This window comes from Eleutherodactylus coqui, chromosome 12 (genome assembly GCF_035609145.1).
Source record: "Eleutherodactylus coqui strain aEleCoq1 chromosome 12, aEleCoq1.hap1, whole genome shotgun sequence".
NCBI lineage: Eukaryota > Metazoa > Chordata > Amphibia > Anura > Eleutherodactylidae > Eleutherodactylus > Eleutherodactylus coqui.
The window spans coordinates 17,338,360-17,361,519 of NC_089848.1; the positions used below are offsets into that span (position 1 = coordinate 17,338,360).

The 23,160-nt window shown below is 44.2% G+C and overlaps 1 protein-coding gene across 3 annotated transcripts in view; it reads right to left on the reverse strand.

The window, feature by feature from the left end:
- The window catches only part of ELMO1 (engulfment and cell motility 1), a 463,885-nt gene that overhangs the window by 26,845 nt on the left and 413,880 nt on the right, over positions 1-23,160 (reverse strand). For all 3 annotated transcript variants that reach the window (XM_066585169.1, XM_066585170.1, XM_066585171.1), the window contains one exon: positions 11,681-11,788. In XM_066585169.1, coding sequence (XP_066441266.1) covers positions 11,681-11,788 — 108 coding nt within the window. The remainder of the gene's footprint in view (positions 1-11,680; positions 11,789-23,160) is intronic.

Consider the following 23,160-nt stretch of genomic DNA (forward strand, 5'->3'; position numbering starts at 1 on the left):
TGAAAAACTACCCTCACTTGTCTGACCTGCTCGGCAAGGTGCGCCGCGTCTGCGCACATTTCCACAAGTCCACCACGGACGCTGCCACCCTGAGGATCCTGCAACATAGGTTTCAGATGCCAGAGCACCGACTGCTGTGCGACGTGCCCACATGCTGGAATTCTACGCTGCACATGTTGGCCAGGCTGTACGAGCAGCGTAGAGCAATAGTGGAATACCAGCTGCAACATGAGCGGCGGAGTGGTAGTCAGCCTCCCCAATTCTTTACTGAGGAGTGGGCATGGATAGCAGATATCTGCCAGGTCCTTGGAAACTTTGAGGAGTCTACCCAGATGGTGAGCGGCGATGCTGCAATCATTAGCGATACCATCCCGCTGCTTTGCCTCCTGAGAAGTTCGCTGCAAAGCATAAAGGCCGACACTTTGCGGTTGGAACAGAGGACGGGGGATGCCAGTATGTCGCTTGATGACCAGACCACCCTCAGGAGGGGAAAGAGACAGCTGGGCACACTGCAGAGGGTACCCATGCTGCTTGCCTCTCATCTGTTCAGAGTGCATGGCCTGTAGAGGAGGAGGATCCTGAAAGTCATCTTTCTAGTGAGGACAGCTATGTGTTGCGTACTGGTACCCTGGCACACACGGCTGACTTAATGTTAGGCCTTTTTGTGATCTTCGTGTTCTGGCCAACACGGATTACTGGGTGTACACCCTTCTCGACCTACGGAATAAGGAGAACCTTTCCACTCTCATTCCCGAAGAGGAGTACGAGAGTGATGCAATACCACAGGGCCCTGGTGGAAAAAGTGATGCTAAAGTTCCTATCTGACAGCGCTAGTGGCAGAAAACACAGTTCCGAGGGCCAAGTAACAGGGGAGGCGCAGGGATCAGGCAGCATGTCCAGCGCAGGCAGGGGAACACTCTCCAAGGCCTTTGCCAGCTTTATGGCTCCCCAGCAAGACTGTGTCACCACTCCCCAGGCTGAGTCGGAGGGAGCACTGAAAAAAGATGGTGAGGGAGTACGTAGCCGATCGTACCACCGTCCTCTGTGATGCCTCTGCTCCATACATCTATTGGGTGTCAAAGCTGGAAACGAGCCACGAACTTTCGCTGTACGCCCTGGAGGTGCTGGCCTGCTCTGCCGCTAGCGTCTTGTCAGAGAGGGTGTTTAGTGTAGCTGAGGGAATCATCACGGATAAGCGTACCCGCCTGTCAACTGTCAGTGCTGACATGCTTACACTCATAAAGATGAACAAAGGCTGGATTTCCCCAGACTTCTCTTCTCCACCGGCGGAGAACAGCGGAACCTAATGATTCTTTTCGTTGCAACTGGAGAAAAAAGCATTCTCTATCACCGGAAAAAAGGGGGAATTAGCTTTGTCAATCACTCTCGGATATTATTACTCCTCCTCCTTCTACTCCATCTCCTAAAACAGCATGTCATCACGCGGAACTGCCAATTTTTCTGCGGCCCAAAAGGTTCTGTTTATAATTTTTTTACAATTTTTCAAAGTTTCAAAAGTATTGATACTTTAACAGAAACCAATTTTTTTTCACAGGGCTGCCTCCAGGCTCTGTTACAAAATAAACAACAGCGAGCTGTATCTTTAAAAAATGTTTATGGGTTTCACCTGCCCTCGCGGTTAAGCAATTTTTCAGGGGTACACTTGTACTCTTGGTACACCAATTTTTCTAGCCCTCGCCTATACTGTTATCTTATTTTTCCGGCCTGCGCCTACACTCATGGTATACCAATGCTACAGAAATGTTACAGGGGGCTGCCTATACTTCTGCTAGAGAAATGTTACTGGGGTGCGCCTATAACTTTGCTACAGAAATGTTACTGGGGTCCGCCTATACTTTTGCTACAGGAATGTTACTGGGGTCCGCCTATAGTTTTGCTACAGAAATGTTACATGGGTTTGCCTATACTTCTGCTACAGAAATGTTACAGGCGTCTGCCTATACTTCTGCTACAGGAATGTTACAGGAGTCTGCCTATACTTCTGCTACAGGAATGTTACAGGGGTCTGCCTATACTTCTGCTACAGAAATGTTACAGGGGTCTGCCTATACTTCTGCTACAGAAATGTTACTGGGGTCTGCCTATAGCTTTGCTACAGGAATGTTACAGGGGTCTGCCTATACTTCTGCTACAGAAATGTTACAGGGTCTGCCTATACTAAGGGTGCACAAAGACTTCCCATCGCCGTGTTCTACCTATCTGGTACAAATACACTGACTGACTAGGGCAGAAATGTGGGCCGAGGCCAAGGTCCTTGGAGGGGTGAAACTCTCCTATGTTTGGGCACTCTGATTTCTTCCTGTGTAATACCATCTTTGTGCACTGACAGCATAGGCGAGCCCAAGGAACTCAAAGACTTCCCCTTGCGGTGTTGAGCTATCTGAAACCTACACAGAATGAATGGTGTGTGGACACATGGATTTCCCATTGCTATGTAAGTCGCGGCACCTTGGGTCACACAAGATGGAGGCTGGGACAGAGCCTGACCATGGGCCCGCTCACATACTTCCCACACAGACTATCGCGGGTCCTACCTCGGTCATAGTTTCTTGGCCTTGTTATGCCACCTCCTCCTCTTGCTTGGGGTCAGGGGATCAGCACTGGGCAATATGTATTTTCTCTCGTGTTACCACAGTTATCAGAGACAATGCTTTGGGCCAAACAAAAGGAGCGTTACTGCATTAATTCACAGCTGCACTAGCATCCGAGTCCTTTCCTTTATGCCCACGATTGCTGAAGGTGTGGGCAGAGGCCGAAGTCCTGGGGGAAATGCACCTGCGCCAGGTTTGGCCCATGGAACTTCTTCCTGGTTCATCCAGTCTTTGGAGCTATGAAAGCAAGTGCAACTAATTTAATGAGACATTCACAGCTGCACTAGCATTGCAGTCCGCTTTATGCCAACGATTGCTGGGTGTGTGTGCAGAGGCCGAGGTCCTCGGCTGAGTGAAAGTCTGCCATGTTTGGGCACTGTAATAGCTTCATGTTTAATACTTTCCTTGGGTTCCTTGGGCTTGCCTATGCTGTGGGTGCACAAAGACTTCCCATGGCACAAATACACTGAGTGACTTGGGTAGGGTGCAGAGTGCAGATGGCTTTCCATTGCGTTGTTCATCTATCTGACACCTACACAGAATGAATGGTGTGTGGACACGTGGATTTCCCATTGCTATGTAACTCGCGGCACCTTGGGTCAAACAAGATGGAGGCTGGGACTAAGCGTGACCCTGGGCCCGCTCACATACTTCCCACACAGACTATTGCGGGTCCTACCTCGGTCATAGTTTCTTGGCCTTGTTATGCCACCTCCTCCTCCTGCTTGGGGTCAGGGGATCAGCACTGAGCAACATGTATTTTCTCTCGTGTTACCACAGTTATCTGAGACACTGGTTTGGGCCAAACAAAAGGAGCGTTACTGCATTAATGAGATGTTCACAGCTGCACTAGCATCCAAGTCCGCTTTATGCCCACCATTACTGAGGGTGTGAGCCGAGGTTGAGGTCCTTGGCAGGTTGAAAATGCCTTGTTTGGGCGCTCTGATTTCTTTGTGTGTAATACTTTCCTTGGGTTCCAGGGGCTCGTCTATGGTGTGGGTGCACAAAGACTTCCCATTGTGTTGCTTTACCTGTCTGGCACAAACACACTGACTGACTAGGGCAGAAATGTGGGCCGAGGACCTTAGCAGGGCGAAACGCTGCCATGTTTGGGCACTCTGATTTCCTCATGTGTAATACTTTGCTTCAAATTCCTTGGGCTCGCCTATGCTGTGAGTGCACAAAGACTTCCCATAGCGGTGTTTTACCTGTCTGGCACAAACACACTGACTGACTAGGGTAGAAATGTGGGCTGAGGTCCTTGGCGGGGTGAAACTGTGCCATGTTTGGGCGCTCTAATTTCTTGTGTAATACCATCTTTGTGCACCGACAGCATAGGCAAGCCCAAGGAACTCAAAGACTTTCCATTGTGGTCTTGAGCTATCTAACAACTACACAGAATGAATTGTGTGAGGACACATGTATTTCCCATTGCCATATAACTCGCGGCACCTTGGATCACACAAAGTGGAGGCTGGGACCGAGCCTGACCCTGGGCCTGCTCACGTGCTTCCGACACTGCATTGTGGAGATGTGTAGAAGTGCTGGCAGCTGAGTCCCCTTTATGCCCACGTTTGCGGCTCCTGACAATTTTGTGACGGAGGTGGCACGGGATTGGAATGATGATCATAGGCCAATTTATCATCAATTCTCAACAGCATTGTGGGCTATCGCCCACACTTTCAAAGAGGGTCGCTGCTGGGCCCTGCCAACCCTCTGCAGTGTGTGCCTCCAGTCCCCCCCCATCCAGTACGCGCTTATAAATAGACATGAGGGTGGTGCGGCCAAGAAGCGATCGTGTGGCATGAGGGCAGATGAACGCTGCGCAGGGAAACTTTTGTGTGCGCTGTGGACGCAGGATCGTGCGGGGAAGGGGGGGGGGGCGGGTTGGACAGCAATGCAAGCATGTAACCCAGGAGAAGAGGCAGCGGTGTCACCCGCAGGCAGTGATTGTCCTTGGTTGCAGGTAGTGTGGTGCTTAGCTAAGGTGTGCCTTGCTAATGAGGGTTTGTCCGAAGTAAATTGTTAGGGGGTGACGCCAGACTCTTGCCCCCATTTTGGCTTAATAGTGGGACCTGGGAGCCTCAGATGCAGCCATGCATGCTGTCCCCGCCCTTCCCTATCCGTTCCTGTGGTGTTTCCATGACTTTCTGATGTTTTCTGGTGCTTGACAAGTCATCAGCTATGCGGAGCATCAGTCACATCCAAAAATGCTCGAGTCGCCCATTGACTCGAAACGAGCTCTTGAGTATTACGAAAAGTTTGACGAGCACCCGAGCATTTTGGTGCTCACTCATCTCTACTTGTAAAACCATGCTTCCAATAACAATCACTTGGAAAGCCATACTCATCCGCAGTAAAACTGATGCTAATTTAGCTGCTAGACGTCCAACTAACTAAAGTCACTTTTAAAGTAGCTTTTACGTGCCAGATGATCAGACAGAACGTTTATAGGAAAGTCTGTTTGTCCGCTCATCGGGTCATGTGAAGCTGCACTAGATCAGCCGACAAGCAAGCAAATACTCGCTCATAGGGTGATTGCATCTTTTGTGCAGCTGAAAAAATTCCTGTTGTCAGCTGCACATCTCCACCTGCGAAAGGGGGTGTGCTGCCAACAACCATGAAACAGTATGTATGTACAATCATTCGTCCCATGTACATTCTGAATCCGTCTGGGTTAAGGCTAGGTAAACGAGTGAAGATCTCGTTTATCGGTGCTCATTATCTGGTTCACATCAAGATGTGTAAAAAGATCTTAAAGGGAAATTCCGGTTATGCAAAGATCCTATCAAATAAATTATCAAATGTTATTAAAGTCACTGTGTTTCTATTTTCGATTTTGTGTCTGTCGCTCTATAAAACATTACTTTCTCTTGGCACTTCAGAAGTGTGTATTCCCAGGTTGCCATGGATACGTCCTGTTAAACATTCCAACGCTACAAGTCGGTTCGCTCAGTATAAACGAGCAGGGTTATTTTTTTTTCTATTCAGCTCTCAGGACCAGATTGCTGACCAATAACAGGGCAGCGCTTAGTGGGGACACACAGTAAGGAAGTTCAGAGTGGGGAATTGTGGTAACTGTAGTTTCAAGCTGCATGTTAGTAGCGATGCATCGGCCATCTTGGAAAATAGCAATGTGGGTAAACATCAGAAATAGAGGACAGGATAAGAAGGTAATAGCTGCATGATGTATATCCATAACCAGCTGTGCATGAACATGACACAAACACATTTCATAGCTGGAATTTTTCAAAATTCGCTTTACAAAAGGAATAACCCTTTAAAGTGTTTTGCTAAAACAAAGAAATCCAAAGCTCAGAACAGTCAGGACAGCAGAGGTGGACGGTGCTAACAGTAATGAAGTGACAAAACCCTTGCAGCACTTATTAATTAGCCGGGGTTCTGGTTTAGTGTGTGACACAAGGAATAAATCACGGGCGCTTCGTAGAAAGCAGGTTGGAAACATACGATGACTTATATTTGTATCAGTTCTCCATTTAGCCATGAAGACAACGATTGTTCCATCAAATACAACCCCTATCCAATGTTGAACAAGAGTCCAATTTGTGAGTTCAATACATATATATATTTGCTGAAGGCCATCAGGGTGCATTTACACTGGTGAGTATAATATTCACCTGAGAAGCTTGGATTGATATCATACTTTTAAATCCACAATATTTTTATGTGATGTATTTTGAGAGAAAAGCGCATTGCTGTCCTTGCTGTTTTCATGTGTGAAAAACACACGAAAATCACATGTTGTTCCAGTAGTAAAAATAGAAAATCACATTGCATACGCATGCAATGTGATTTTTTTTTTGCTCCCTTAGTGAATCAATTTTTCTATTTTCTTTATCATCTCTGCGAGAGAAAAATTACACATGTAAATACAAACATTTAAAATAAGGGGTTCTTTTCACGTGCAATTTCTGTGCATTCCGCAATGCAAAAAAATCATGTGTTAAAGTCACCCATGTAAATACGCCCTAAGGCCGGTTTCACACAGCTGAGAATCTCGCTCGAATATGAACCCAATTATTTTGAATAGGGTCATACACATGAACGATTTTTTTTTTCCCACATGGAAAAAAATTGCGGCATGTCCTATCCTAGGGCGTGCCCTTGCATAGCACTGACCATTGCAAGTTGCACGGGAGTGAAATCCGATGTTTCCCATTGAAAACAATGGGAAACACTCCACGGTCCTCCGCCACGGCTGACAACCATGCCAGAGTATCGCTACTTCACCGAAGTGATGCGATCTTAACACAAAAACACCTTGCATACATGGGAACATCGCATGTTGGCGAGTGTGATATTTTTAGTACAGCGATAAAAACTGGCTACAGTGTATGGTTGAAAAGGGACAAATATCCATCAACCAAGGGGATGGGGACAAACTATCCTAATCCTAGGTCACATTGTCAAACCAGAACTAGACAAAACAAGCAAAAACAGCTCCAGTGCAGCAGGCTAGCAGCAGCTCACTTCACTTGCAAGAGTCATATCCCCATTGATCTGACATTGTTTTTTCGTCACATGTTGTACTTCATTTAGGTGGAAAAAGAAGACCGATAGAATTTGTGTTTATTTATTAAAAGCGCCAAAATTGGGAAAATTTTGAAAAAAATCGTCATTTTTTCACATTTTCAACTGCAATATCTCAAATATGTGCAAACATAATATAGAAATGTTTGCTAAGATATATATTTCCATCCGTTTACTTTATTTTGGGCGCACATTAGAAAAACTTTCGGTTTTTTTTAACCATTTAGGAGACGTACAAATTTAACATTACTTTTCAGCATTTTGAGGAACACTGTTTTCCTACACCAAGCCAAGATTGGAAAGGCTCATAGGAGTCAAAATGATAGATACCCCCACAAGTGACCCCATTTTAAAAACTACACCCCTTAACGTATTCACTGAGGGGTGTCATGAGTGTTTTAACCCCATAGTTTTTTTTTTAGGAGTCAATGCAATTTAGAAGAGAAAAAGTAAAATTTCATATTTTTGCAAATATGTCATTTTAAAGACAGGACTTTTTTCTATAGTACACATGAAAATGAGAATTTGCACCCCAGAATGGATAAGCCTGTTTGTCCTGTGCTGAGAAACATACCCATTGTGGCCCTAGTATTACGTCTGTATGCACAATGGGGCCCAAAATGAAAGGAGCAACCGGGGGCTTTCGGAACAGAAATTTTGCTTGAAGGAGATTTAGTCCCCATTGCCCACTTGTAGAGCCATTGAGTGACCAAAACGATGGAGAACCCCCACAAGTGACCCCATTTTGAAAAGTAGACCCCTTAACGAATTTATCTAGGGCTATGATGGCTTTTTTGACTTCACAGTTTTTGAATGAATCTAAGCCAAGCAGAAGGAAAAAATTATGATTTTCATTTTTTTGGCAATTGTGTCAATTTAAAAACTGTTTTTTTTTGTACAGTGTACATAGGAATGAAGACTTTCACCCCAAAATGGATACCCCCGTTTGTCCCGTGTTCAGAAACATACCCATTGTGGCCCTAATCTACTTAAAGGAAACATGGCTAGGCCTATAATGGAAGGAGCACCCGTTGGATTCCAGGGTACAACGGAATAAATTCCAGGCCCCATTGCCCACTTGTAGAGCCATTGAGCGGCCAAAACAATAGAGAACCCCCACAAATGACCCCATTTTGAAAAGTAGACCCCTTAACAAATTCATCTAGGGGTGTACTGCGTATTTTGACCCCACAGTATTTGAATGAATCTAAGCAAAGCAGAAGGAAAAAATTACGATTTTCATTTTTTGGCAATTTTGGCAATTTAAAAACTGTTTTTTTTGTACAGTGTACATAGGAATGAAGACTTTCACCCCAAAATGGATACCCCCGCTTGTCCCGTGTTCAGAAACATATCCATTGTGGCCCTAATCTACTTACAGGACACATGGCTAGGCCCATAATGGAGGGAATGCCCGCTGGATTTCAGAGCAGAACTGAATAAATTCCAGGCCCCATTGCCCACTTATACGGAAAAAAAATTGACTTCCTAAAAATAATCCCCCCCCCCCACCATCCCCATTTTTTGGCATTCCCTAAATATTAGATAAAGGTAATAATATAAACTGCGTTTTATGTCCGAAGACAGGGGTAATTACGGAGGCTGGTTGGGATGGACCCATGGGGCAATAAAACCAGGTATCCCCCCTTCTCTCATGCTTTTTGGGGGGTATTTCGTGACCTCAGTAGTGGGTATGGGGTGTAAAAATTGGCGCACTGTGAGTCTCTGTAATCTTGCTGAGGTGCAGCGGTCTCGCACAGAAGACGCTCAACAAGGTGCTCCTGGAACTGCATGAAGGCGAGCGTTCCAGGGGCTTTTTGTAAATTACGGATTACAGGTAGCGGTCTGAATCACGCCGGGCTCACACGGCCGTAGGTGGAATCCGCTTGCGGAGGCCCGCAGCGGATCCCATCTGTGAGCCGGCCGTGACCCTGCGTACGGCTGCGTAATGTACTGCGCATAACTGCCTACTCACACAGGCAGTCATGCGCAGTACACCGTTGTTTGTTTTTATTTCCCGTGCCGTCGCTTAGAGATGACCCGGGTACCCGCAGCCCGTACACAATGTGTTTGCATATGGGCTGCGGGTATATCCCCGGTCATAGAGCACAATGGGCTCTAGGTCGCGGATATCCGCTGTAAAATATAGCATGCCGTGTTCTGTTTCTGCGAGTGGATTACAAAATTCCGACCCACTAATTGGGGGAAATTGTGTAATCCAATGCATGCGATTGATCCGTGGATTACCGCTGATCAAGCGCATGAAGAACCCGTAATTCCTCTCCGGTCATGTGTGACCAGCCTAATGTTAGATCGCTACTTTATCACAAGACCGGGGACCACTGAACGAGGTCGCCGGTCACTGCTCCAAGCACTCAGCGACTGTTGGTCGCTGGGAGCAAGGAGATTTAAAATTTCCTGGGCTCCCCAACTCCTGCGAATGTGTCCGGCATTTTGCGGGCGGGCGCATGTGCAGCAGCCGGAAGGGTCCATGGAGGATAATCGCATCTGGATTCAAATGCGGAAGCCTCCGAGAAGATGTTTCATCTCCTCTCACCGATCGCATCGGTGAGGGGAGATGAAACTGCCACTTTTAAAAGAACTTTTACGTGATCGCTATTATGCATTGGATAATGGCGATCACGTGACCAGTAACCGCATACCTCAGCTCCCCGTGACATCTCCAGGCTCCTGGCTACCTTGGTAGCCAGGAGCAGGGAGATTTAAAATTTCTTGGGCAATCTTTCACTTTTGCGCATGCGTCCGCCATCATGCTGACGGGCGCATGCGCCGAAGCTGGGGTAAGGTCTGCGGATGAACATCCCATCAGGGAACAAATCCGGGGACCTTGGGTACGTAATTTCATCCCCCCTTACGGATATGATCCGTAAGGGGAGATGAAACTTTAACTTTTTAAACTTTTAACTTTTTTTTTTTTTACTTTTTAACTTTATATGATCACCGTTATCCGTTGGTGATCATCAGCGGTCCCCAGTCATATCTCCCTGCACTCGGCTAACTGTGACAGCCGGGTGCAGGGAGATTTTGAATTAGCTGGGCTCGCCGGCCTTCTGCGCATGCGCGCCACATCGGCACATCGCAGAAGCCAGCGGGGGGTCCGGAAGACCGGCCGGAGGACATGGAGGAAGCGGGGTGAGTATTTTCACCTTCCCTCGTGGATCCGATCTATGAGGGGAGGTGAAGCTTTTCTTTTTTTAAACTTTTTTTTACTTTTCCGCGATCGCCGTTATCCATTGGATAACGACGATCGCGGTACCGGGGACCACTCACCGCGGTCCCCGCTGACATCTCCTGCCTCCCGGCTACCTACAGGAGATTTTAAATTTCCCGCGCCGCCGGGCCTTCTGCGCATGCGGCTGACGTAATGCCACCTGGCGCGCATGCGCAGAAGGACGGCTACGGGGCCCGGAGCATCGGGAGACCTCGGTGAGTAATTTCAGCTGCCCCGATGGATCCGATCCATCAGGGCAGCTGAATATGTAACTTTTTTTCAACTTTTATTTACTTTTTTGCGATCAGCGCTATCCATTGGATAGCGCCGATCGCAATGCCGGGGGGGGGGGGGTGTCCGTACAGCCCGGGATGACAGCTCCATGCTGTCGGCTACCTGCGGACACCGACAGCATGGAGCTGTCACGTCCATAGCCCGAGGGGCTTTATTCTCTGCAGGACACATGTTTTTACGTCCTCAGAGAATAAAGCCCACTTCGGGAGGACGTAAAAACACTATGGGCTGGTCGTTAAGGGGTTAAAGGACGTCTGTCAGCTAATTTTTGCCTATTAAACTTGACATACTGACAAATAAGCAACTGAATGATGGTTAAAATGACACCAAGACCTCAGAGTAAGAGAATAGAACTAAAAAACTGGCATTGGAGAAGGCGCAACATTCCAGGTTAAAGCAAATAGGAAGTGACCAAAGGTTTGGGAAATTCCTCTTTTTATTTAATAAAGTACGTGATCAGCTTATGAAAACGCATTTCGGGGATAACCCCTTCGTCAGTTCAGCTGGTGTTTAAAACATACAAGCAATTGGTGGGTCCCAAAAAGGTTAATGTTTAGATCTGTTTGCCTGTGGAGTGCGGGTCAGCCAGGGCAGGAGCAGGAGAACTTCTATAGAGCTCCCGAAAACTTCAGTGCAGTGCAGACACGCTGTACATGAAACACATGATGTCTACAGCAGCAGGAGCTGGAGACGTCCATCAACATCGCTGCAGAATAAGTTGGCGCTATACAAATAAAGGTTATTATCATCAACATAGAAAAGGGTCCGGACTGCTGGCAGATGTGAACCGCCTATCGGACTGTCTGAGGCTAATTAACATACGGTGTGGGAAGCCTTTCTGCAGCTTTATCTAGAGATGGGAGTCACAGTGCACAGAGATAATGGTACCGTATAATCATCCTTCAGTCTGTCATGCTGGCAGACTCCATTTAAATTAGTTACAAGCCAATAACTCTGTTGCTTTAGGAGAATAAAATTTAAGGTTACTTACATTTGTCCTGCAAATTGTCATGGGGAACCTCTCCTTGTGGACTCTCCTCCAGGTCTCCATAGTGTAACACTTTATGATTGGGAGACAGACGGCAATACCAAAACTTATCTGCAGAATACACAACAAAACATATCAAACATTATTGTCTACAAATATTTAAAATTATTTGCTACATCTTAAAATGAATTGTAGTTCAATGTGATGCTCATTGCGGTATTGAAGTAGGTGGACACTTATGGTACGATGTTATAAAAATGTCTTTCTGTACAATTAGCAGATTACTATGTCTATCAGTTTAACAGTAGAGCAATATATACTGTACTCAACTGATCATTGTCTGAGTCACAGGCAAATCACATTACATAGAAGAAACCACCTTGACCCAACTGTACAGGCAGAATCACTGAAAATCGTCTTCATGAAATAAGTAAAATAGTAATGTAAATTGTCAGAAGTGAACACAGAATGATCTCAGGACACGTTACTGCTTCCTACTAAGCAGACACAAACTATCAACTGAAAAAAAAAAAAAAACAATTTGCCAACTGTACATACTTTTCGGAGTGTAAGCTCTCTAGGACATAATTCTTGACATTTTCCCTATATTTGACACACACTCCCAATCCTCACCACAAACAAGAGCAACTTGCTTGGAAGGCAGCGATGAGACGAGAGTCGCTAACAGAGTAACAGCCGGCTTGTCCTATATGGGATGACCTCACATTTGCTGAACAGAAGCCCAGAAATTTCAGAAACAGACAAAAATTCAGATGATTTGCTATTTTACTACTGTTTGCTTTGGCAGCATTCATTATAAGTGCTGAAGCCCCTTAAACACATCAAGTAGATTGCACTAGTACATTATCATATCAGAGTTACCCCATGATGAGACCCATTGCATTGCAGTAATTGGATTCTTAATCCAGCCAAGAACATTGTTTCTGATAAGCCAGCGGTGTCAAACTCGTTTCCACTAGGGGCAACATCAGAATTATAGTTGTCCTTAAAGGGCTGTTTATATAAGCTTGTTTACATGAGCGTATTTGCGCTTCGTATTATGCACATAGTACAGACAGCTTAAACACCATTGATTTGCATTGGGGTATTCAGACAACTGCAGTTTTCCCGTTTGTATTTTATCAACCCTAACTCTTTCCAATCCAATTTGTATTCTGGTTTTTCTAGGGGGCTTACTCTTTTTTGCTGTTATACAACGGCGCTATCTGCTGGCTAAAGCCAGTACTGCATGAGGTGACACGTTGGATAGGCTCCGACAGCAAAGAGGCTGGCAATATACAGTAAGAGAACCCCAACGGACGTCTTCCAACATCGAAGCCGTACAACCTTAAATCATAATGTCTTTAGAGGTCAGACAGTGGATTGGAAAGGGTTAAAAAAAATGTCTAACTTTGGTTCGTATTACAGACAAAAATTACTCATTAAAGTCAAAGGGATTGTGTAAATACACATGAAGGCAGGAGAAATCTATGGGACCTTGCAGCCTGGTTAATTTGCGAACGTGAAAAATACAGTGAATATGCATGCCAAAAAACAAGAGGGTCCAAATATGCAGTGAATATGCAGAGTTTTGGTCCGTAAAAACCTTATATGCCCATGTGAATGAGCCCCAACTGTAACTACTTTTTACCATGGCTATAGTGCTCTCTGCACTATGATGGGTTTCTGCGCTCTTTATCACCGAGTTTCCTACCTTGGTGGGTGGCTAGGGTGCCCGGGTGGAGGGTCAGAGCTGTGCCACCACATGTGAGTTGTTGAACAGAGCGGTGTGGTGGTGCGCGGGAGCTCAGAATCCAAGATGGCAGCCGCTCCCTGTGCTGGCCCCGCCCTCTCTGCCAAGCCCTGGCTGCGTTCTTCGGGGAAAGTGGAGTGTCAGTCCTTCTGCAGCCAGACCTCATCACGGCCACATAAAGGGACGAGGCGGCCCAGATTCGGCCCACAGGCCTTGAGTGTGGCGTGTGTGATAAATAATAGATCATCTGTACATAAAGTTTACGTAAGGTGGCCACTACAATAAAAAGGACTTGGTTCAGTGATTTGCAATCGGGATGTCGTCTCATTTTGTGCTGCAAACTACAACTCATTTTTTAAACGTTTTATGTGTAGGTTATTTATTGATGACATAAAGCGGCTAGATTTTATTAGCTGCTACTGCTCTGCGCTTTCTTATGTTATATATACATATTTATGTACCAGGGCAATAAAATGTTTTCAAGAAGCTGGGGATCAGAATAATCCGTATGTATGAGGAGGTACAGAACAGAAACGGACAGCGGAGTTGTGAATCAGGAGCGTCAGCACGTCCCATATAAAGTACAAGCCTTTGTGTCAGCATAGTAAGACCCGTACAGAGAGGGGCTGGAGTACAGCAACACACGCTTACATGTTCTGGACCCACCTGATCCTTGTTCACAGCAAGCACATGCTAGGTCCTTCAAAGCAGGAGAGGCTCTGTGTAGCCACTATCCTTCCGGAAATAGGTGAGAACTAGAGATGAGCGAGCATGCTCGCTAAGGGCAATTGCTCGAGCGAGCATTGCCATTAGCGAGTACCTGCCCGCTCGAGAGAAAAGGTTCGGCTGCCGGCGCGGGTGACAGGTGAAATGCGGGAGAGAGCAGGGGGAGCAGGGGGGGAAGAGAGGGAGAGAGAGATCTCCCCTCCGTTCCTTCCCCGCAGCTCCCTGCCCGCCGCCGGCAGCCGAACATTTTCGCTCGAGCGGGCAGGTACTCGTTAAGGGCAATGCTCGATCGAGGAATTGCCCTTTGCGAGTATGCTCGCTCATCAATAGTGAAAAACCCTTTATTGGACGAGCGAATTTTCATTTGAAAGGGGCGAATGATGTCACCGCCAGATGGTTCGCTTTTGTGTAGCCTGTATATACAGCAGATATATCATTGGCTCATTCCAACTAGAATCGTCCAGTCTTTCACACTCGCTGTAAGTGACTGAAAACCACTAAATGAGCGCGGTATAAACTGAACGATAAATGAACGAGCCAAGGATGATTTTTAAGCCTTCAGTAAATGAACGACGAACGAAAAGTGGCCAATTATCATTCGGCTTTGGGTTGTTGGCCAGTGTTTAGACCAAAACTATTTTGTTCACTTTCGCTCATTTGAACAATAATCGTTCCATCTAAAAACACCTTATCCCCTTAAAGACCACCCAGACACAACCTGTATGTGTGTGGCTTTATTCTACAGGGCTGTAAAAACACACTGGCCTTGTAGACTAAAGCCCCGGGGTCTGTGTGTGTACTGCTCTCAGCTACTGGAGAGCCTGGAGCTGTCATTGGGGGCCGGGGTGAGCGGTCCTCTAGTCACGTGAATGCTGTTATCCAATGGATAATGGCAATCACGTAAAAGATAAATAAAAAAGTTAAAGTGTCATCTACCCTCAACGATGCGATCGTTGAGAGGAGATGAAACTTCCTACCGGAGGCCTCGGCATTTGTTCCCCGATGCGATCATCCTCCACGGACCTTCTCCTGGCTTATGTGCATGCACCCGCCGGCAAAATGACTGTCATATGCGCAGGAGTCAAGAGGGGGTGGAGGGTGAGGGGCTGGGAAATTTTTAATCTTCTTGCTCCCGACTATCAAAGGTAGCAGAGAGCCTGGAGCATTGACCAATGTCCTCATTGAGCGGTCCCCAGTCACGTGATCGCCGTTATCTAATGGTATAAAAACGTAGCAATCTACCACTAGGCCCGTCTCTCACAGGACTAGATAGGGATTGCAGATTCCACAAGCATTTGGTCTGCGGCAATACACGGATCACGTAAATGTTTTGGATTACACAATTCTGCAATCTGCTGGCAGAAAATAGAATGCAGCATGTTCTATTTTACCGCGGATATGCACGACATATAGTTTGTTGTGGTCTATGGTCGCGGAGATAAACACAGCTCATACGCAATTATGCAACGACGCAGGGAATATAAACAAACAAAAAAATTGAACTGCGCATGACCGTCTTATGCACAGTACATTACACATCTGTATGCATAACGGCTGCGTTCACAGCTGGAACCCGCTGTGGGCCTCAGCAAGTGGATTCTACATATGGCAGTATAATTCAGATCGCTACATGTAATACGTAATTTACAAGTCGTCCCCAGGAACACTCGCCTTCTTGCAGTTCCAGAAGCAGCTTAATGAGTGCCTTGTGTGTGAGACTGCCGCACCTCAGCAAACTTACGAAGCCTCACAGAGCCCCATGTGCCCATCCCAACTAGCCTCAGTAATTACTCCTGTCTTTGGACATACTGCACAGTTTGCATTACTTTCATATAAAAGTTATGGAATGCCAAAAAGGGGGTGGTGGTGGTGGGTTATTTTTAGGGAGTCAATCTTTTCCTGCACAAGTGTGCAATGGGGCCTGGAATTTATTCAGCTCTGCCTTGAAAGACAATAGGTGTTTTCTCCATTATAGGCCTAGCCATGTGTCCTGTAAACGGATTGAGGCTAAAATAAGGGTATTGCTGAACACAGAAGAGCTAGTGCTAAAAATTTAGGGGTGCATCTCCCCATTTTTCTGCTTGAAACAAAGAAAAAATGAACATTTATTTTTCACCTGCTTTATAATACTTTTTGCAATATAACTGTGGGTCAGAATGCTCAGTACACTCCTATATAGATTGTCTAAGGGGTCTAGATTTTAGGCACCTTGATGGCTAATGGCAATGGGGCCTGGAATTCATTCAGTTGTGTCCTGAAAGCCAAAGGGTGTTCCCTCCATTACAGGCCTAGCCATGTGTCCAGTAAGTATATTGGGGCTACAACGGATATGTTTTATGACATAAAAATGACATAAATATAAAATTTAAATTTTTCTCCTATAAATTGCATTACTTCCTGAAAAAAAAGCTCCCGCAGCTCTGGCTCTTTCATGTGTCCCGGCTGCCGGCACATGCGCAGAGCGGAGCCGGCGACTGGGCAGTGACGTTTCTGTGCGGGGCTCCGCGAGCCCCGCACAGAAATAGAGCACGCCGCGGTTAGTTTTTTGCGCGAGATTTCGCGCAGACAAACCGCGGCTGTCTGCATAGGATTGCGTATTGTAATGCAATCCTATGCAGGCGTGTACGGGCTGAAATTCTGCGGGGAATCCCGCCGCGGAATTTCCGCCCGTCTGCAGGGGGCCTTAATGAAGTCCAATATGTGGCAAAAAAATTATGTCAGAATCACTTGGATATGCAAAACCGTTACGGAGTTATTCTATGTTATAGTGACATGCCAGATTCCCTAAATTCGACCTGGTCATTAAGGATCAAACAGGCCTCGTCACTAAGGAGTTAAACTCAGAGTTCCCTAACAGGGTTTTCTAAACTAGACAACTCCTTAAAGTATGTTATGCACTTATTTTCCCAAGATTTCCATAGGTATGTAGCTTAGCCAATCATGCATGTTTATTCATTAAATGGGAGGAAAGTTACTACCAGATACTTCTGACAGTGGTTTATCTCCTATCATAACAAAAGATTGGGCACATTGACCTTGCTCCCTTCACAGATTGTCATTAGGAGCCGCTAACATTTATCTAGCATATGGATGGCTTTAGACTTTGTAGGGGGATTGTCGTATATTCAATTCATGGCACCCCTGGATGATGCCACAATGCTACAAGCTGTTTTGTTGTTTATTGTGCTGTTTATACCCAGAAAAATCTCCCGCAACTGATGTATTAGATTGACCTTTTCTTTTTGATCATCCTGTATTAGCTTGCCAAAGTATTTAGGATTTTCGGAAATTTACTATGTTCAGAAAAATACGCCTCACATATATAATTCAAAAGCAAAATCATGGTCATGAGTTACAAATACAAACAAAATAAACTATGATCTCTTTAAAGCTATCCAAACCTTCCTTTCCTTTATTAGTTTTTCCTCTATTAGCGACACACATCAAGTTGAGCTGTGTGGGAAGAGTAATTAACTTCTTATTGTTTTACAGAACAAAGACTCAAATCAAACAAAACGGGAAAGGGTCGAGATTTGTGGAAAATCACCCTGCTACTTTCTGCTCAAGGAAACCCCAAGGTCTACAAAACATCTGATGCCAATCTCGCTCATGTTCCTGACATTAGGCCTGATAGATTTAGAGACTGAAGTGGAATAGAAAATGAAATCTGGGAAGGAACACACCCACGACTGCTCGACTGATTTATGGGAAGTGAAATAATGGATGCAGTCCAGACACTGAGTACGTCTGCCGCAAATGATACCGGATAGGAAGAGAGCTCTTATCGCAAGACAAGGAGGACTTTACATTAACATAATAACTTTCATGTAAGCGAGGGTGTTCTCTGCTAGAAATAATAATGACCAATTATGGACAGAATTCTTGGCATCTCCTATGGAGAAGAAAGTTGGCGAAAGGAGAAATCAAACCAAGATGACGTACTGACAATTCATAGATATTTTATGTGTATTTCCTCTTTAAGGATTCCAAAAAATCTAACCTTCAGTGGCAGGTTTATTATTAGCATGTCATGCCTCAGAGGGCAGGTTTTTTAAATGAGTCAGCAATGCAATTTAATCTCGCAAGTCTTTGAAAGTACTGTACTACTTTGACAGTTGATATTATGGCAGGGAAATCTCCGGGGCTTGCTGCACTGAGTATGCAGTAAAAACCCCGGAAGATTTCAGATGACAGCCCAGTGCTCTGCACAATTCAGCACTAGTGCTGTGCCCGGAAATCTTCCAGGATTTAACTGCATGGTCAGTGCAGCAAGCCCCGGAGATTTCCGGGTGTGCCACTAAAGGGGTTAATGGAAAAACCCTCACCAGGCCAGAGAGAGAGTGACAATTTTACAAAAAAATAATATTTTGGCAATGTAACTCATAAATTAAGTTGTTTAAATTATAGGCCTCAAAATTAGCTCAATTTACTACTATTTTGCTTGATGCCAGCCAAAAACTGATTTACATAACTGTTTGTTTCAATATATTATATTTTTTTAGATCCTTGTGTAGAGTAAAATTTCAGAAATTATGTTGTTGGTAAAGTGAGAGTCTATAAGTCAGTAAATATGTAATGTCTAGAGTTTAATATCCCCATATACTGGGTAAATGCAAAGCATCAGATCCATCCCTTCCTTTCATTGCATTAATGACTATAGACTCAATAGGATTTCTGTCTTTTTGAGACAGAAGGTAGCATTTACTGATATGAGCTGTCAAGGGAGGAATTCTGCTTGACAACTAGACAATAATTCATAGTCAACGTCAGGAGTCCCTACATGAGATTATAGTAAAAGTGCATTTTTGTCTTGAATGGGAGATACATACAATATATTCTAGAAGACTGACACTGGAAGATATACATTACTAAGCTACAATTTATCTAGTCATTGACCTGCAATTATTATGCAGACCAACAAAATAGCAATTGTGCATGAAACTCATATTTTTCTAGTGCTATCACTGCTATTACCTATCATACTGAAAGTGCAGCCACTTTGCATATTAATACTATCATGGCACAGGTTAATGAAGGTTTATACACTTGTTAATGTGCTTAAATCTCTTTAAAAGAGGTTGAAGGGATTACGCAATATATTACTGTTGATAAAGTAAAAGAAAAGTATTACTAGTCAAGAATATGTCTAGCCCATATATTTCCAGGGCCAAGATCAACAAAAGGGCTGCCACTAATACCTCAAATTTCGATTTTTTTTTTCCCTCCACAGTTTTGGTATAAAGTAAATGTTACAAAATATGTAATTCAGTCTTGAAATATACAGAGCATGGAACTAAATACACAAGGTACAAATATCAATAATTCATCTCATCAGATGCCATGTGGGCTGGTATTTATGCACGACGCCCTCTAGATAGATAAATGGATATGCCATCTACTTACTACAACGTACATACGAAAGCCTTGAACTTTGCCAAGTGTCCATTCCAGCCAATTCGCAACGAAGTCAACATTTAAGGCATTTCCACGTATTGTAGTTCCACCAATTCACATGGGACAATAATGCTAGAAAACTGAATATATACAACCATTGACGCAACCAATAATCACAAGTCCACCATCTTGATTTTCATTTATACCTTTACATATAACGTAAGTCTTTGTATTTAAGGAGAAAAAGGGAACTGAAACAGAAAACCCAAAAGTGTTTAACTGCAACCAAACATTGGTTATAAAAATGGAAACTTACACAAAAAGCTAGCAAATATAAGACCTAATGAAACACACTCAAGCATTTCAATGTGAGAACAGAACAAATACATCTTGCCTTCTATTAGACCGACAGAGAGTAATCATCTTGGGATACATTTCATGCTCCAGATAGCACCACACGTATATTTAAAGCAGAACTAACGAGTATTCATACGCTCCTACAGTGCATTATGTTACGTGAATGTAAAATTCTGCGTCTCTATTTAATAGATGCTTTGTGTACATTGTATATCTCTGCTGCTCGAAAATCTTGCAAGGTTTGTATTGTATACAATGCTTTTTCATAGAATCATAATATGAGTGCACAAGCCAACTAAAGGGTTCAATACCAGAACTTTGGGGTTCCGTTGTTTGTCTCTATCCTCGGAGTCCAACAAAGAAAGACAATGGAAATGCCGTCTCCTGCACAGACACCAGACTGACCCCATTCACTATAATTTCACAATATGCTGCACTATCCTGTCCCTATTTGGACATCCGCTGCAGATGTAAACATAGCTTAATATGCAATGCAATAGATATTAGAAATCAAATAAATTAGAAGTTTCTCACCTAACTAGAAACCAGAAGTCATCAGTAATTATTTTTTTTTCTCTTTATACACTCATTGTATATCTATTGAAGATGTATGACCACATTTGGCTGTTTCAAATCCCAGTCAGAGTTTATTTTGATACAACCAAAAACAACCAAGTACGACAGATCTGGCAGATAATAACAGAAGTGATAAACTACAAGTGCAAAAAAGTAAAAGTAAAAAAAAAAACAATTAAAGGAATCTCATTGGTTGCTTAGTATCAATGTTCTGTCCTTGGCCTACAAGTCTCATGTGAATGTATTAACATATTAATTCACAGTCTCTACATTTCACAGACTTGAAATCAATGATGACACTTATAGTACAGTATATCACCACGATTATTACTGTAATCAAAAATTCTAAATGTGGCCATACACATTATACTAATGACAACCGAACTTGCCACTTTTGGTGGGACCACCCAACCATTTAATGTGTCGATGGCATTCCCGCTATGCCTATAAAGGATTTGCAGCACTGTATCAGAAAAAAAGGAGCTCTAACCCATGTAAAGTCCTATAATTAAAATAAACAGAAGACAATTTTGGAGGTACAAATTAAGTGGTGTTCATCAGATGACATTCACTTTAGGCCTAAATGTTCAATGGTTCCAGATTTCTGAATCATGACAACACTATTTGAGGTGTATATAAAAATGAATAGAATGTCTCTAATGTCAAAGTTATTCATAAAAGCGGATCTGCATATTAGTTACAAATTGTTACTACTAGTAGCTAAGACAGCACAAACAATGTGCTCTTTGCTTGCACACCAAAAGAATATGCCAGACACATACACGGTTTAAAAACACTGATGTGTAACTGCACTTTCTAAGAACTTTTGACATGTCAAAGGAACAGGTTTGTCAGAAGTTTTGATCGTTGGGGTAGGGTTGTCTCTACAGTGCACTGGTTGTTACATTCATTTGCTCCAAAGCAGGTTAAAATTAATTTACAATTTCTTCTACTTTTCAGTGGGAGAGATTGAGATCCGTGCAGTGTAAGTGACTTTGGGTTATACTTGTTACGTCCGCTTGGCGTCCAACAGCGCCACTCCTCAGAACAGATGCAAACGTGTCAATTTCAAACCGCAAACACACACATACAGTACTTGCACAGACCAATTGCACTTCTCCAGGCTAAGATGGAAAGACCCCTGTCCCTTACTAACCAGGAAAAGTGGGGGCCTGCCTAAAAGCGGGGACATCGTCCTGATAAGGTCGGCCCCACGGCTTTCTTCTAGAACCTAGCTATCCCTGATCAGGGAGCTGGAGAGATGCACTAAACACACAGGAAACGACACTGTTCACACACACACACACACACACACACACACACTGTACACAGAACAGGTCAGCACATAAAGCATGTTTGGCACTCTGCACAGACCTAACATATGTAACTGTTCACACCAACATACAGTGTAACACATACCACATAAAACAAGACTGCACACACCTCATGTCTGGCCACTTGCACAGACATACAACACAAGTCACTATTCACACCAATATACAACGGGTAGTGCATACAACACAGACCCCACCCAGAGCTCACATGCATACCACTAGTAACCATAGCCAGTCTAAGTGTCCTCACACCAGGGAAATAAAGATGAACGGTGAAGTATGGCAGCATCCAGGTATGTTTGAAAAACACAGTCCTTTATTCTCCCATGATAAAAACAGCAACGTTTCGGTCCAAGAAACAGGACCTTTGTCAAGCTGAAGCAAGAACACCGACAGCAAGTGCCCAGACCGTCTTCAAGGGAGGAGAGACACACTTCAAACAAGCATGCAATCACCAGCTCTGAGTGATACATAAAGCACTAGAATGACCAGCGATCTCTCCCAAGGGTTTGTTGGTAGTTATCTGCTGCAGACCAGGAGGATTGACTGCTGGAGAATACCACACCCAGCAAGCTCAATTAACCCCAACCTGTGAAGGTGTGCACAAGGAAACCTATATAGAACCACAGGTCCCAGATGCACAACCTTAGCAATACTGTCATGCTTAAGTGTTCCCAAAATGTTTTTTTAGTAGTGTAGTTTAGGAGTCCAATGTATTCATGAGTTGAGCGCTCTATCTGCCAGAGTGGCAGCGCAAGCACTCACCTCATGAATACACCATAAACTGACGTGCCCGGTGTATTCTTTCAGTGCTTATAGCCTCAGAGCACAAAATGTTGGTTTTATTTTGTGATGTTTTTGACTATTAGTACAGACCTGTAGCTGTAACAAGCTACCTTTACGTGGACAGCACATTAGGCTGACAGATCCTCTTCCATGATGCTTGTACACCTCTTTTTATGCAGAATAGGAGGGATTCCTTTATTAACAATGTATATAAAATACACCCCCAGCTTCTTTTGTCAGTTGCTCTGAATGCTCTTCTGAGGCAGGCATGGTCATCCACATTCCCTTAGATTTAATAAAATAAATGTTACATCTAAGTATTCATGATTTCAAGGCTTTGGAAGTAAATACACATGACTGACTTCATAATGCATCCAACTATCAGCCCAGACGTGCGACTCTGCATCCTCTCCTCTTGAGCAGTCTGCAGCACCAGGGAATACAAGCAGTTGACAAGAGTGACATATTAATTTAGAGCTACATAATGCTCCCTTTTCAGCGGATGCTTGCATTATTTGGTGTTTATGGGATATTCAATTTTTTTGTCTTCTTTATCA